Source organism: Pipistrellus hanaki (genome assembly GCF_964339955.1).
Source record: "Pipistrellus hanaki genome assembly, chromosome: 2".
Classification (NCBI taxonomy): domain Eukaryota; kingdom Metazoa; phylum Chordata; class Mammalia; order Chiroptera; family Vespertilionidae; genus Pipistrellus; species Pipistrellus hanaki.
This window is the reverse complement of record NC_140504.1, coordinates 35,585,736-35,602,583: the sequence shown is the minus strand read 5'-3', so window position 1 is coordinate 35,602,583 and position 16,848 is coordinate 35,585,736. Positions and strand designations below refer to the sequence as shown.

General features: G+C 48.5%; 1 protein-coding gene across 2 annotated transcripts in view; it reads right to left on the bottom strand.

Annotated features, from left to right (window-relative positions):
* USP13 (ubiquitin specific peptidase 13) overlaps nucleotides 1-16,848 on the bottom strand; it is a 116,428-nt gene that overhangs the window by 37,039 nt on the left and 62,541 nt on the right. For both annotated transcript variants that reach the window (XM_084875545.1, XM_084875546.1), the window contains 5 exons: nucleotides 15,803-15,990; nucleotides 14,158-14,229; nucleotides 13,484-13,577; nucleotides 2,090-2,215; nucleotides 498-651 (listed from right to left, as the gene is read on the bottom strand). In XM_084875545.1, the coding sequence (XP_084731671.1) occupies nucleotides 498-651; nucleotides 2,090-2,215; nucleotides 13,484-13,577; nucleotides 14,158-14,229; nucleotides 15,803-15,990 (634 nt within the window). The remainder of the gene's footprint in view (nucleotides 1-497; nucleotides 652-2,089; nucleotides 2,216-13,483; nucleotides 13,578-14,157; nucleotides 14,230-15,802; nucleotides 15,991-16,848) is intronic.

Here is a 16,848-nt window from a genome sequence, read left to right as displayed (position 1 = left end):
ACACAGACAATAGGGTGGTGAAGGCCTGGGGTGGAGGTGGGCTGGAGGGAGTCAATGGGGGGATGGAGGGGAAGCGGGCATGTGTGATACTTTCAACAATAAAGATTTTTTTTTTTAAGATACAGTTCTGATCGTTTCCCTCAGACTTCATAGCACAGCTTATGAGTGATCAAACCGTTAAAGACTTTTCCACATGTATACGTACAAATATCTTCCCCAGAATGAAGCTGTCTCCAAGCCAGACAGTTGGCCAAATTTATAGGCACAGAAATAAGTTCCACACATAGCCCTGCACAAAAATCTGTGATGCATTTGCTTCTCTAAAAGGCAATTACATGGCGACCAAGGAAAAGATGGAAAGAGACATGCACACCAGGCCAGCTGGGCCGGGTCTCCGCCCAGCAGAACTGCGTGGCGGCTAACTCCCGTCCCCTCTGCTTCCGGGCTTCTCGCACCAGAAGAAGCCCACAGCCGCTGTCCCCCTCGGGAGCCGTTACCTTTGTTGGTTGCCGCCTCCATGGCCACGGGTAACTGCATCAGGTAATCCACCCTCTCCGTGTAGCGGACTTTTCGGGTCTGACAGCACTGAATGCGTTCTTCCACCAAAAACCGGAAAACATCACTGGGGTTTTCCGAGCCAATGCGGTTCCTCTGGAGGTCAGATTACACAGGTTCGTGGATTTGTGAATATGAAGCCATCAATAAAAATTAGCATAAGATCAAATACAGCTCTGATGTAAACATCAAACGATGCTACGAAACAATCCCTCTGGGACGTGCCATTTCACTTAGAGTGCTTTAAAAGCAAAACTACAGACTGACTCATTTGCCTCTCGGCATAACCAGTATGGCTTGTCTCATTTTAGGTTCTTACGAGTGTATTTCTTGTTTCACATGACCTCACGCAACTAGGGGAAATAATGAACAACATAAACTGATGAACAAAACCAGACCTGGAGACAGGGAAGCATCGATCAGACTGTCGGACCTCAGAGGGAAGGTAGGGGAGGGTGGGGGAAAGAGGGAGAGATCAACCAAAGGACTTGTGTGCATGCATATAAGCCTAACCAGTGGTCATGGACAACAGGGGGCTGGGGGCATATGTGGGGAGGGGTTTGGGATGGGAATGGGGGATGAGGACAATTATGTGATACCATAATCAATAAAGAAATTTCAAAAATAAAATAAAATAAAAATAAAAGCAAAACACTGGTGTTTATCAGAAGTCCCCAAATGAGGGACTGGCTCAATAAAGTAGGATTCCTCCTGTGAATTAATAGTAGGCAGCAATTCAGTCATGGGAGAGGGGCTGACCTGGATGGAGGTAGAAGAAAGGGGATGAGGGAGCCAAACTAAAGAGAAAGGGGCACAGGACCGCCCTGGGAAAACCAAGGCCGTGTATAACCATTGTGACATGCGCTCGTGTGCATGACACACAAATGGAAAAGACATCATGCTAAATTCAGCTATGAATGAGACGGCAAAGCGTTCACGGCAGGTTACGTGGAAACCGTTGCTTAGAAACAGCACGTTCCTAAGCCCACCTGGAAAATGCCTGGTGGGTCAGACACCCAAATGCTAACACTGGCTGTCAGTAGGGGCTGCTATTACGGGTGATTTTATATTCTGATATTCTCCTTTGTGCCTTTCTGTATTTTCCATAAAGAACACATTTTGTCGTCGGGAGAAGGGGGAGTTGTTTTTAACAGGGAGGGGGGGGGGGAAACCTTTAATCATGAATTCTTAGCGGCTTTTGAAAATCGCAGCAATTAACATGACTCAGCTCTGCTGTGAGCAAGGTTTGGCCATCTCTGAGTGGCGGCGGGAGGACAGCAAACACCACACAGGACTCTCAAAAAGCTTCGTCACCAAGAAAGGAAAAAGAGTGGTGAGCGAAATAACTGAGAGGTACTCTTACAGCACGTAGAAGTTAAAAGGAAAACAGCAGCTCCACCAGCGCCTAGGAAACGGGACAGGAGGAGCGATCCCATCCGTGGCTGGTGGAGCCGAGGCAGTGAGAGACTGAGGTAAGGGAACGAGGCTCCCTTCTCACAGCCCTGCTGAGCGTTTTTGACGGTGGCTTACTCACCTCCACCAGATTCACCAGGTGCAGGAAGAACTCCTGGGCATCCTGCTGTCTGTTGGAGGAGAATTCCGGATGGCTCTTGCTTACAAAGGCCTTGAACATGCGTGGAGAGATCCCGTTCTGCTGAGGCTACAATACATAAACCGATCCAGCTCACAATACTGGGATGCACCTTCACGGCACTCAGCAGCAGGCAGAGTGGGGATGAGCACAAACCCTCATTTGCAGGGGGGAAAACCGAAGCCCACAGAAGCTCCATGGGCACACCCCTCTCCGTGCAAGGGGATGTTGGGTACATACCAGGCCCTGCGCTCTGAACCTGATATGAGAACAGGATGGGACCCTTCCTGCTGAGTGCAGACTGAAGACATGATGAATATCCCACTCTCTACTCGTAAAGGGGGAGGCACCGGGCCCATCCTCACAGGACTGGCTACCTGGCGGCCCACTGCAGAGCAGGCTAGGGATGCGTTAGGGAGGAAAGCGCTGTGACATCTTCTTCGTCCCCGTGAGGGAACATGAGAGAACCCCTGGTAGAGACTGGGACGCCTGCAAGCAAAGTGATAGATCCTCCCTTCCTTCAACTGATGGACAGAGGTAAACTCCACCTGCAGCCGGACATTCCTGAGCATTGAACCATCAATCAGCACCTGCCAAATACTCTAAGCCCCGGGATTCCTAAGTCCCTAGGTCCCTAATCATAGGCCTTACATGAAACCACCAATCAGTGTGTGCTGAGTGCCCTAAGCCCCATCACCTATCCTCCCCTTAAAAGTACATGGTCCCTTGCCCTCGCTAGCTTCCACGCTCTCTCTCTGGAAGCAGCCGGCAGTGGTACTCTTCTCTTCAATAAAGCCTGTGTCCGGGCATCCCGGGCTCCGGCCCTCTCTATTTCACCTTTCAGAAAGGAAATCGCATGGCGCCCCCTGACCCTGCAGGGCTGCCCGGGCTGTTTCTGGAGCAGAGGGCAGGGGGTTGCCAGGAGGATGCCCCTCACCTAGGGGAGCAGAAGGACCTGGCAGCAGCTGCCAGGATGGCAGAGAGGAGAGGGAGGGGCTGGGACCACATGGCAGGACAAGGATGCGTGAACTTCCCCGGGGGACTGAGAGGCCAGCACAGAGGCAGCCAGGCTCCTCGGGAAAGGACAAGATGACCCAGGAGCCTCGGGGCAGGAGGCGGTGGGGGGTTAGAGGGTCAGCTGTGGGCAGGGCATCAGGGAAGGTCCTCAGGGAGGTCCCTGAGGGGACAGGGGAGGCATCTCTAAAGCATGACTAATGTGCCAGGAGTCACAAGCAGCCGGAGGGAGCCAAGCGCACCAGCTCAGCGGGAGGCCCTGCCTCTCCGCTCCTCTCCCCAGCCCTGGATCCTGGCTCTGAGGGGCCAGAGGAGGAGGCAGGAAGCACCGAGGGGGTCACATGATCTCGCTCATATGTGGGATATAACAAACAACATAAACGGATGAACAAAAATAGATCCGGAGACTAAGAAACACTGATCAGACCGGCCAAGCTCAGAGAGAAGGTGGGGGGAGCGGGGGGAGGGTAAGGAGATCAAACAAAGGACTTACATGCATGCATATTAGCATAACCAATGGACACGGACACTGGGGTGGAGGGGGCTTGTCCTGGGGGAGGGGCAGGAGTTGGGGGGGACAATTGGAGGGAAAAGGAGACATTATGTAATACTTTAAACAATTTTTTTAAATGCCAGAGGGTGCCAATGCTGACCCTGCTGCACGCTATTTCTGAGACTCCTGAGTTGCAAGGGGGGGCGGGGGGAGACGGGGGGGAAGGGGGAGCAGGAGGAAAAGCTTTGAACTGACTTTGATGCAAACTGGACTGTGTGATGCTGGTGATGTGCAGGAAATCCAGGCACTCTAACTGAGCTGCTCTGAAGGGGCAAAGTGGGGAGAGACCACTTCGCCTTGAGGACAGAGCTGGGCTCATGAAAACGCCATTTCCTGAGTCCCCTCCAAGTTCCGCCCACCTAATGATGGGGCTACATGTGACCTCACTCAGCACAATAACCCTATGAAGGAGGTACAACTGTTATCCCCATTTTACAGCTAGGGAAACTGAGACTGGCCAGGACGTGCCAGGTGGGCCTTTCCATGAAAGTGGTCTTACAACCAGAAATAAATCCCAGCTAACAAAGGGCAGAACCAGGAATTCCCAGTTCTGATGCAGCTCCAGGCTCTCTGTAGAAAACATGGAGTGGTAGCCGTAGCACATAGTAGGTCTCGGGGACACAAACCTCGCCTTGCCCATCAAACCAAAGAAGTAATGCATGAGCTTTCTGCGAATGTGTGGCTGAGGTCTATCCACTTCTCAAAACTACCACGTGCTCAGCCTCCAGGCCACATTCCCCTCCTCTGAAGTCCAGAGAACTTGCCACGTGGGCACAAAACCCCCCATTTCCTTTCGCTTTCAGCCTGCTCTGGCCCATCTGACTGCAGTCTGACAGGCAAAGGCCATGTCCACACTTCTTTGAGATCTGCTGGACCCCCCTCAATGCCTGGGGTCTGAGGACCATGACGGGTGTACACAGTCACACGGTCAGATGCAACAGGTGATGGAAAAACTTCCATAGCCATTGGCCAAGGAGTGGGCTCTCCATATAAAATATCTCTAACATGTAGGTTCTAAGCAATTCTATCTAATAAGGAGGGAATATGCTAATTGACCCTCACACTAACACAAAGATGGTGGCACCCAGTCCCCTCAGCCCCGCCAGCCTTGCTGCGTGCCTGCTTCTAGAGTCCCCCAGTCCCCTCAGCCCCCTAGCCACCCAGGGCCGGCCCAAGGCACAGGCAAGCCTCGGATGGCAGCTGCCCAGCTGACCAGGGCCACCCAAGGCTCAAGTAACCAGGGCCGGCCGAGGCTTGTGCTGCCAGCAGTGGCAGCTGCAGAGGTGTGATGAGGGCATCGCCTTCCCCTGATCACAGGGTCGCCTCCCACCCGTGAGGGCTCCTGTACTGTGAGGGACCCCCCTCCAGAGCATGAATTTTCATGCACTGGGCCTCTAGTGTTTCTAATAAAACTCAAGTGGTTTTCCTGTCTTGCAAAACTGTATCTGATCTAGTCGTCCAGTATTTACTGAGCACCTACTTCCTGAAGAGCGTTATTAGGGATTCTTCACTCCAAGAGCTGACAGACAACACACAGATCTATAACGACCGGGAAAGGACACTGCAGGGACCTGAAACAGCAGCAATCAGAAAATTCTGAGGATTTGGAACCTGTACTTAAATGACCAGCGTACACACATGGCTTCGGATGTGCCTCCAGTGATATGTGAAGACCCATTTATACCTGATAATTAGTTTTACTATCTGTAGATGCACCTCCTAAAAATATACGGCAGCTGTAACTTTCCTCACTCCCTGTGCTGATGTAGATCTCCATAGTATCAGCCAGCACAAGCATGCAGGAATAATCCTTAGCTTTATGCATAATGGCTAACATTCATCCATTCAATAGAAATTTACTGAGTGCTAGAAAATGTCAGCCACTGTTTTAGGCACTTGGAGGAATACTTACCAGGTCCAGGCATAGTGCTGAGCACTGTGTATGTGTATCTTGCTTCATTCACCCAACTTCATAAGGTGATTCATATCAGTGTTATTTTTTCCACTCGACAGGTGAGGAAACTGAGGCCAAGAGGTGTTAAGTAACTGGCCCAGGATCACCGCTAGGAAAGTCAGTCTCTCCCTGACTCTCTGTCTCTCTGTCTCAGGTGTCCTAATACCACTTCATGCATACAAGTGACTAGTTCTCATCTCTGATGACCCAGAGTCCGTCTTAGTGGTGGAAACAACAGCACAATATGTATCTGATTCTGGGTAATCCCTCTTCAAGCCCATGCACTGCTGGGACCCACATCCCAGGCCTTCCAGCAATCACCTCCCCACTCGCAGCAGTGTGGAGGCTCCACTGTGAGTGAAACTTCCGCCTTGTGCGTCCCTGTTTGGGTGCCACAGGAGCGTGCACTCACTGCCTGCTCCTGATGGTGTGCTTCATGCCTTATGCGGCCGCCAGTCCACTCCCCAACCCTACCCCACCCCCTATGGCAGCGCTTTAGGAAGTTCAACCAGTCAGTGAATTCTGAAAGGCTGCCGGCTGCTTGGTACCACCAGAGGGTCATATGGCTGGGAGGAGACGTTTCAACAGAGACCCTGGTGAGAAGTCCGGGAAACCCCAGACACTCAGAATGAACTGAGACCCAGCCTCATTCATTCCCCTCCCACGCCTCTTCTCTTTCTGTGCCCATTTCATTTCTTTTCCCTCGGCTGACCTTTTCTCTTAATCCTCTGTTCAATGGACGAGTGGATAGCTTGAGAACTGCGGATCACTGAGGAACTATTTGAAAACGCATCCTAGCCAGAGAAATGGTACCCCTCCATCTCCTCGTCACCCTGCAGACTGGCTCCTGGCTCTCACGCCTGGGTTTGAGCATTTCAGCTCAAACTCATACACTCCACACTGAATGCCTTGATGATTAGCCAGCCCTGTCCCCCTCACCACACCCCACACCTGTGATATCTCTGATTTCAGAAGGGAGATCTCACAGGTCCCCAGCCTCCATATTACTGTGTTCACTTCATATCTTCTATACTAGAAAGTCAGTAAAATAGTTGAGCCTGAATCTATTATAATTAAACGCCCAGCTTATAAGAAACACACGCTAAACAATAGCTCAAGGAAGCAATCCTTAGAGGAATCCTGGCAAGCGATCCAGCTCCTTCAACAAATCAATAGTGTGCGGAAAGAGAAGGGGGACTTAAAAGAGATGTCTTTGATACTGAGGGAAAAATCTAGGTGTGCTTCTAACACGTTAAAATTTTAACCTGATACGTATGTTTAAAAAAGAAAGTATTCTAGTTATAGATGCCTACTGAATATTTACAGGAGAAAAAGATGATGCTTTGTATTTTGTGTTAAAATGCCTCAGGAAAGGAGAGGGAAAGGGGAGGAAAGAGTTAAGTTTAGGGGGGTTGATGAAACCGGACTGGCAGAACGGTGACTGCTGAAGTTGCCTAATGGTACACGGAGGTTTATTATCTTCACTCTCTACTTTTGTGTATTTTTGCAAATTCAAATAAACTTTTTTTTTTTCAAGGTCAGGTTCTGGAGAAGGAGGTTTCTTTCTTACGAGAAACTAAAAGCCAAAATAAGAACCAAATACCTAAGTAAAAAAAACGTTTCCTGCTGAAACCAGTTTGGCTCAGTGGATAGAGGGTCCCAGGTTCGATTCCGGTCAAGGGCATGTACTTTGGTTGCGGGCACATCCCCAGTAAGGGGCATGCAAGAGGCAGCTGATCGATGACTCTCTCTCATTGATGTTTCTAACTCTATCTCTCTCCCTTCCTCTCTGTAAAAAAATCAATAAAATATATATTTTTTAAAAAAACAAACAAAAAAAATTAGCCGAAACCGGTTTGGCTCAGCTGTGGAGCGTCGGTCTGCGGACTGAAGGGTCCCAGGTTCGATTCCGGTCAGGGGCATGTATGTTGGTTTCGGGCACATCCGGTTGGTGGGGTGGGGGGGGGGCGGGCAGCTGGTCGATGTTTCTCTCTCATGGACGTTTCTAGCTCTCTATCTCTCTCCTTTCCTCTCTGTGAGAAATCAATAAAATATATTAAAAAAAAAAAAAAAAAGTTTCCTGGTTGGCAGTGGGTTGGTGACATCCCCCGAGTGTCCCACTATGGCCCTGTCCCTGCACCAGAGGAGAGGGAGAGACCACTGACCAGGAGTCAGACCTCCGCACACCCTCACTGTGAGCGGGCCTCGGACACCTAAAAAGAAGGTTCGTCCTGACGACTGTGTAAGAGGGAGCCCCAGGGACCCTCCAAAACAGCAACCACCTAAGGAGAGAGCCTGTTGTCCTTGTAGGATACTGTACTTACTCTCTCCCCCGGCAACTGAGAAACAGAGGACCTAACATCACAGCGAGGACTGTGGTGTTCAGAATGCTGCCCCAATGCTTACGCAGGACTTTCTGGTGGACACTGCACACGAAGGCAGCTGGACGCTGTCCACTCCTATTCTCAAGCCTACTGCTCTCCTCAATAAGCAGGCAGCGCAGCTGAGGCTTCGTGTCACATTAAAGCAACGCCTGTTCAGAGATAGACGTCGTAAGACCACAGAATGTGACAAAAATAGGCCCATCTCAGCCTGTCCCCAACGCACAAGTGCCTGCCATCTGTGGATTCAAGCTTTTACCCGTAAACCCTGGACCAGTGGTTCCCAACCCAGATCCAACTCCCAAGTCTCCTAAGCGAAAGGCACAGAGGGCATCCCCCGAGCTACTTTTCACGTTTCAGATGGTGAGCTGAAAAATGTTACATGTGCCCAACCCAGGAAAACGGAGGTTAGTAAAAACAAAGCTCTCAGTTGGTGGCTAAAATTACATCACCTCCAAGGGGAACACTGGTTATCTCGTGTTTACCACACACTGAGACCCGCAACTATGTTTCAAAGATTATGTAGACGGGACAGCAAATGAATGGCCCCTTGAGAATCGCAGTTTGTTCGGAATGCGGAATTGTCTGAAACGTGTTATCTTCACAAGGAGAAACAAAGGAGAGTATTCAGCATTTGAATGTGTGAAAGCACTGTCTTAGAATGCACACACACAAAATAAAACCTTTTTGAAGGGGGAAAAAAAAAAGTATCCTTTGATAGGAGGTGTTATCTATCACAGACACGAGTTAATTTTTTTTAAATGAACTCCAAAATGTAAGTAAAAATGGCAGTACCCAAAACAAACACTGCACAGATGAAAACGTGTATTAAGCATGCACATATAAAAACCAGATTTCACCTTGGCCTGCAGCAGAAAGTATATATGCTAGAAATGACCCAAGAAGTAAGACAGAGGTGGGAAATGCAAATGCCTGGGCTCCCTGGTGATTCTGCAAACATGAAGCATCCCCTTTGGCATCCACCCACCACCATCTACACACGGAGGCATGAGCGGCTGAAACAGGCTCGGGCACAGCTGTGAGGCACGCAGGCTAATGAGGTGGTCACACTCAGGGCCGGACTGCCCGGTGAAAAGCCCAGCCCTCCCACTCACTGGCTTGGTAACTTTACTTAAGGTTTCTGAGCCTCGGTGAGTGTCCAGGAAGAGCCTGGCCTTCCGTTGGCACTCACAAGGTTAGTATTTACACCACTGGTGGTGGCGGGGGCTCTGACCCCTCCCCGCTCTCTCCCTTCCAGCTCACACTCCTCTCGCCATCTGTCCCCTTCCCCGCTTCAGCACAACTTCTTCCCTCTCTTGGGGCATTTCAGACTCATCAACGCGAGTCACACACACAGGGGCCTGGGACGAGACCAAAGGGCTCCTGAGAGAAGAAGAAAGACTCTCACAATGTGATTTCTCTGAAAACAACTGCAGTGAAAATTCTGAAGCCCCAGAAAGAAGGTCCCTCCGCGGCCTGTGTAAGCTTGGAAGTTACACCTTCAGGGCCCCAAAGAAAATCATCCAGTCGATTCAACCTCATTTGGAATGTTAATGGGGGCCTATGGCACCTCTGAGCAGAAAAGGCTTTTGCAAACCGTTTAGACACCCACACACCCAGCCCATCAGCCAGGAGATGGTCACCGAGGGCCTGGAGCCAGCCGGGGACTGCGCGAAAGGAGGGCAGCTACTCCACTCCAGCCAGCCGCCTTCAGATCGGGAACTGCCAGGTGCTGAGTGTGCGAGAAAAGCTGGAAGTTCAGATAAGTAAGTGTGGGCCACGCCAAACACGTCTGCAGGACATAAGTGGCCCAAAGGCTGCCAGGTTCCACCCCCTGATCCGGACCGAGCAGGGGTTCCCACCTGCCAGCCTCAGACCCCTGGAGATCACAGACCCGCCGCGCAACAGTCACCAATCCACCAGGGATCGGGCAAGGGCCCCAGCCAGTCATGGTTCATCGACCAAGTAACAATGTGCCTTACTCACATAAGAACTACCTTTTTTCCTAATGTGAAAGGACTCTGTGAGCCGAAACCGGTTTGGCTCAATGGATAGAGCATTGGCTTGGGGACTGAAAGGTCCCGGGTTCAATTCCCGTCAAGGGCATGTACCTTGGTTGCAGGCATATCCCCAGTAAGGGGTGTGCAAGAGGCAGCTGATCGATGACTCTCTCTCATTGATGTTTCTAACTCTCTATCTCTCTCCCTTCCTCTCTGTACAAAATCAATAATATATATATATATATATATATATATATATATATATATATATATATTTTTTTTTTTTTTTTTTTTTTTTTTTTAAAGGACTCTGTGATATTAACAAAAAGAAATGCCAGCCCTTGCTGGTGTGGCTCGGTGGATAGAGCGTTGGGCCTGCACACAGAAGGGTTTCCGATTCAATTCCTGGTCAAGGGCATGTACCTGGATTGCAGGTTCAATTCCCAGCCCCCGTCCAGGCATGTGCAGGAGGAAACCAATCAGATGTGTCTCTCTCACATCTGTTTCTCTCTTCCCACCCCCACCCTTCCATCCCTTCCACTCAAAACTCAATGAAGTCCAGCTGGTGGGGCTCCTGGTTGAGCGTAGACCTATGAACCATAAGTTCGATTCTAGACAGGGCACATGCTCAGGTTGTGGGCTCCATCCCCAGTAGGGGTCGTGCAGGAGGTATCCAATCAATGATTCTCTTTCGTGATTGATGTTCCTATCTCTCTCTCCCCCTCCCCTCCTTTTTGAAATCAATAAAAATATATTTAAAAATAAAACAAAAAAATCAATGAACAAAATATCCTCAAATGAGAATTAACATAAAAACAAAACAAACATTTTAATTTAATTCTGCACTTGATGGTTGAGCCTGGAAGCTCCCGTGACTTGCCAAGGCCCCTCGGCCCCTCGCAGACCAGCAGAGGAAGCCAGGCTCCCCAGTTCCGATCAAGTCTTCTCCTCCACCAGGGAGGGTGGACCCTGGCCCCAAGAGTGGCCCAGGAGACTGCCCGGGGGAAACCCAGGATAAATGTGATCAAAACAAAATTCTGAACCAAGCTTTTCACCATCACCTCTTCAAAGGGTCCCAAGGGCTTATAGGTGGAAGCATGGATACCTGCTACCCCAGCCCTACACCCACATCACCTCCTCAGCTGCATTCCAGATGTGGTCTTCCCGTCTCGGGTGGATAAGGAACTCATTATCTTGCAAGGCCGGGCGGCAGTGCAGGGGGGGGGACTTGTCTTCCTGCCCCACACACTCTGAGCTCCTGGCCTAGCCATTCCGAATGTCTCACCCCTCTCAACCCTCCTCACGACCTACTTCCTTCTCCCCACCCCCAAACACTGCCTCTGTATGTTCATATTTCCCTGCATAATCTGCCATCCCTTGGCTCCATTTCCCCAACTAACTGGCTTCATTACAAAAAAAAAAAAAAAAAAAAGTTACTTCACTTTCAATGCTTACTTCAGTCTGCAGGCGTTAGTAATGCATGACGGATGTAAGATGAGAGCAGAGGTCAAACACTTGAGAAGCAGAATTGGAAGGACCTGCCCACTAAGTCAAAACAGGGCACTCTGAGGGCAGAGCAGGTGCTGGGAAGTGGGGCATGCATGCCACCCGGACGTTTGCAGCCGGGGAGCCAAGGCCACAGATACAGCCGCATACAGGGCGCGCTGTGGGACTCCAAGTACTCGATCAGACCAGGGTGTGAGCAGCACCTCTGGCGTGTGTAACAGAGAGCCCCGAGAGGCATCCGTGGCTCATCCTGCAGGGACGTGGAAATCTTCCAATTACTCTATCAGTTAAGAGTGGCCAATTGCCGAGACCGGTTTGGCTCAATGGATAGAGCGTCAGCTTGGGGACTGAAGGGTCCCGGGTTCGATTCCGGTCAAGGGCATGTACCTTGGTTGCGGGCATATCCCCAGTAGGGGGTGTGCAAGAGGCAGCTGATCGATGAGTCTCTCTCATCGATGTTTCTAACTCTCTCTCCCTTCCTCTCTGTACAAAATCAATAAAATATATTAAAAAAAAAAAAGAGTGGCCAATTGGTGGGGAAGGAAACATATGTAAACTTTTAGACAATAAAAATACATCATAAAAAATAAAATTAAATTAAAATTTAAAATTTAAAAAAAAAAAAAAAGAGTGACTACATAGTTGTCCTGGCTGGTATGGCTCAGTGGATAGAGCGTCGGCCTGCAGACTCAAGGGCACATGCCCCAGTTGTGGGCTCAATCCCCCGTTGGGGGCATGCAGGAGGCAGCAATCAATGATTCTTCCTGATCATTGATGTTTCTCTCTCTCTCTCTCTCTCTCTCTCTCCCTCTCCCTTCTGCTCTGAAATCAATTTTTAAAAAATATATTTTTTAAAGAACTCATGGCCAGCTGAGTTTCTTGGACTTGAGTGTGCTTACAAAGCCCCTGGCAGCTAACTGAAAATGAGGACTCTTCAGTCCTCCCCAGAATTCAGAAACCTCAGCTCTAGCGGGGCCTAGGAATGTGTGTGTTGTTGTTTTCAACAACCAGCCTCTCGACAAACCCTAGCAAACAAAGTTGAGGCTTAGGAGAAGAAAGACACCATAAGGGCCAGGATTGTGATACCAAAAGGAAATGTTTCAATTTTATAAAGTTTATTCCTTCCATCTCAGCTGTATTTTATGAAGAATATTGTTTCTGGCCCTGGCCCGCTTGACTCAGGGTTAGAGTGTCAGCCCAGAGACCCAAGGGTTGGGGGTTCAATTCCCAGTCAAGGGCCTGTACCTTGGTTGCAGGTTCAATCCCTGGCCCTGTTTGGGGCACATGCAGGAGGCAACCAATTGATGTGTGTCTCTCGCATCGATGTTTCTCTCTATATCTATCTATCTATCTATTTAACTATCTGTTGCTGTCTCTCTCTCTCTCTCTCTTTCCCCTCTCCCCATCCCCTCCCTTTTACTTTCTCTAAAAGTCAATGCAAAAATCCTCGGGTGAGGATAAAAAAAAAGAATATTGTTTCTGTAGACCATTAATGATGGTACTCACATGAAATCCATGAAGCAACTGCCACTAGAAACCCCACCCTGCCTCGTCCTGCAGACAGTTGCCCTCGACCAGTGGTCGGCAAACTGCAGCTCGCGAGTCACATGCAGCTCTTTGGCCCCTTGAGTTTTTAGCAAAGGCCAGCTTAGGAGTACCCTAATTAAGTTAATAACAACGTACCTACTTATATAGTTTAAGTTTAAAAAATTTGGCTCTCAAAAGAAATTTCAATCGTTTTACTGCTGATATTTGGCTCTGTTGACTAATGAGTTTGCCAACTACTGCCCTAGACTCTGCAATGAAATAGCTGCTCTGGCAGTGTGTGAAGTTTACGCCACCATCTGTCAAGTCATAGGAAGTCCTTGTTCTAGCTGGTCAAAGCACCTCCTCCCTACATACCAGCATGGCAGCCACTCGGACACATACCTTGTGCTCCTCCTTCATCACCTGTTCAATGAGTTCGGATTTCACCGGAGGCTTGGAATACTGGCCTGAGAGAAGGCCATGTCCTAACTTAGTCCTGGTCGGGAGAGAGAAACAAAAACAAAAGGTCATTGTTGTTTCCCTTCAGAGATGTTATAATTATCTACTAATGTCAGTAAGTACAGCTACTTTCAGGCCAACGGCTGTATCTCCATTCCTCACAAATAATTTATTCATTTGATTCTACTTGATACTGATTTCATTTTCAAATTTTCCTCCGTACTTTATAGATCACTTTAATTAATTTCTTTCTTCTTGTAAAAGTAACATGTGCTCACTTTAGAATACTTTTAAATATATATATAAAATAGCTCAGCCTGTGTGGCTCAATAGCTGAGCATTGACTTATGAACCAGGAGATCATAGTTCGATTCTCAGTCAGGGCACCTGCCTGGGTTGTGGGCTCGATCCCCAGTAGGGGGCATGCAGGAGAGAGTCAATCAATGACTCTCATCATTGATGTTTCTATCTCTCTCCCTCTCCTTTCCTCTCTGAAATCAATAAAAAAAAAAATGTTTTTAATTCATAAAATAAAGGCAACTGCCTTTAATTCTGCAAACAGAACCACTATGAACACTTTATTGAAGGCTTCTTAAAAACTATAATGAGGCACTTACATCTGCGTGTTGAAATCTTGTGTTGGATCTAGAGGAGAATAGTCAAATATTCTGGGAAGATTTCCTACGTACCTAGGAAATGAGAAGCGACAGTAAAAACATGGAACAGCCATGAACTGAACTAAAATAAGCCATCACCCTTCTGAAGACCCCACCATTCAATCAAAATTATATCATCCACCTGGAAAAAAGTTTTTGCTGAGCGCCCACCTCTGCAGCCATATGCATGGGCCTCCCTAAACTGTGTGTGCTCCTATCATGGATCCCAAGCCTGGGTGTGAGTTAGAATCCCAAAGAGTTTCTTTAAAAGTGCAAGTTTCTGCCCTGACAACATGGCTCAGTGGTTGAGCATCGACCTATGAACCAGGAGGTCATGGTTTGATTCCCGGTCAGGGCGCGTGCCCCAGTTGCAGACTCCATCCCCAATGTGGGGCGTGCAGGGAATCAATCAACGATTCTCTCTCATCATTAATGATTCTATCACTCTCTTCTTCTCTAAAATCAATAAAAAATATATATATATTTTTTAAATACAAGGTTTCTGAGTTCATTGTCTGAGACTGAGGTCTGGAATTTATAATCTTTTACAAGTTTCCCAAACAATTCTAGCACGTGGCCGGAGTCAAGAACCACCAGCTTATGCCATCACAGCTGCTGTCTCAAATACAAATAAGGTCAGGAATCGCTCCAATCATGCCGAAATGACTAATGATGATAATGTCGGTGACAACTATCATTTCCTGAGGGTTTCCTATGTTACCTGGTTGAGTTAGCTTTTTTGTTTTTTTCAACTCACGCAGGTGCTACATTTAAAAAAGACAATGAAAACAAATTATTAGAAAAATGAACTGCCACTTATAAAACATGGACAGGTCATAGGGCTACAAAAATCGCTCAATGCTTGCTTGCTCACTGCCCATTTCCATTCTCGTCTTGTCACAGAGCCGTATCCAGCCTTGTGAAGACCAGTGCCAGTCTGAGAATCACACTTTGAGTGACAAAGAAATCAAAAAGCTGAAATCCTATAAGACATGCCACTGACCAGCATTGGCCAAACAGATCACTGAGTCTCTCCCCAGCGCATCTATAGAAAGGGATCTGGCAGCCTTGCTGTGAAGATGCATGATAAACTTTTTCTTGGCATAGAGGGTGACAGTCTTGTAATGATGCAAGCCGTTATCAGTATGACAAATTCCCTGTGGGGGGTGCGGTTAGTTTACAAAGCTCACTTTATCTCATCTGATCCCCATAATGCTTGGCCAGGGTCCCCACCCTACTTCAATGCAAAAAGTCACACCACGGCCAAGCCACGTGGCTCAGGGTTGAGCATCAACCTATGAACCAGGAGGTCACAGTTCGATTCCCGGTCAGGGCACAAGCCCAGGTTGTGGACTCAGTCCCCAGTGTGGGGTGTGCAGGAGGCAGCCAGTCAGTGATTCTCTCTCATCATTGATGTTTCTATCTCTCTCCCTCTCCCTTCCTCTCTGAAATTAAGAAAAATATATGAAAAAAAGAAAAAAAAGTCACACCACGGATGACGTGGCGAGATGGCCTGCAGCTCATGAAGCCGGGCTTTCCCCGCTGGGCGGGCCCTGGTGAGGGTGGGGGCAGGGGCAGCAGTGGCCCAGGCTGCGGGGACACTCACGCTCTCTGGAACTCCGGGATGCTGAAGATGGCCTGCATGACAGAGCTGAGGTAGCAGCTGTTGCCCAGGTTCTTGAGCCCCGTGTACCCGGGGCCGTACATGGGCTTCAGCTTCGTGCCCGTCTCCTGGATCACCTCCCACTCGCTGACCCTCGGCTTGATGTCATTGTCCCGCAGCCCGTTCTCTGTCTGGGGCAAGGTCATTGAAGAAAAACAACTTTAGCTGTGATCATTGTTGGATGCCCCATGAATTATGTCGAACAGCAATGGTGTTTCCGCCTCTTTTACTCACAACTAAACAGACAAATAAAAACCTGATTAAAAGAGACTGAGATGGTGATGGCTGTACAACAGTGGAAATATACGTAATGCCAAAGAATGCTTCAAATGGTGAATTTTATGCGAAGTCTATCTTTCCACAATAAATAAACACACACACATTTAAAAGTCAGAGAGACTGAGAAGAAAGTAGATAGAAGGAGGAAGAAAGACAAATAGGAATCGGAAAAAAAAAAGAAGCAAGTAGAATAATTTCAGGAGAGGATAAAACACAACCCAGCAAACAGTTGGAGAGGAAAGTGATAGGAAACTCAGGACTTGGGAGTGCTTCGACCCAGGAGGAAGGCTTCCAGACGAGCAGAGGAAACAAATTAACACATGACACGAGTGAGAAGGAGGAGAAGGGAGAACATGAGGGGAGGGCTAAGACAGAGCACACGCATTTCAATAGCTCTGCCCTGGAACTAACATCGCAGTCCTCACAGCAGCCTGGGAACAAGATATTAAATGAAGGAAAGCTCTCCCATCAGCAATAACACGCTGGCTTATTCTTTCCCTCCCCCAGACGCTCCGCTTCCCTTCCTGAAGTTAATTAAAGTGATGCTGGTCACAGATAATTTTAAAGGTCATCTCCCGTACCTTCCCCCTTTAGTGAACAGAGTGATTCATGCAGCTCTCCATTCATGGAGATTTTGCATGTAAACTCCAACTACACAAAGTGGTACTTGACAGGTTGCCATTTTTATTATAACATTAAATAAAAGGCCA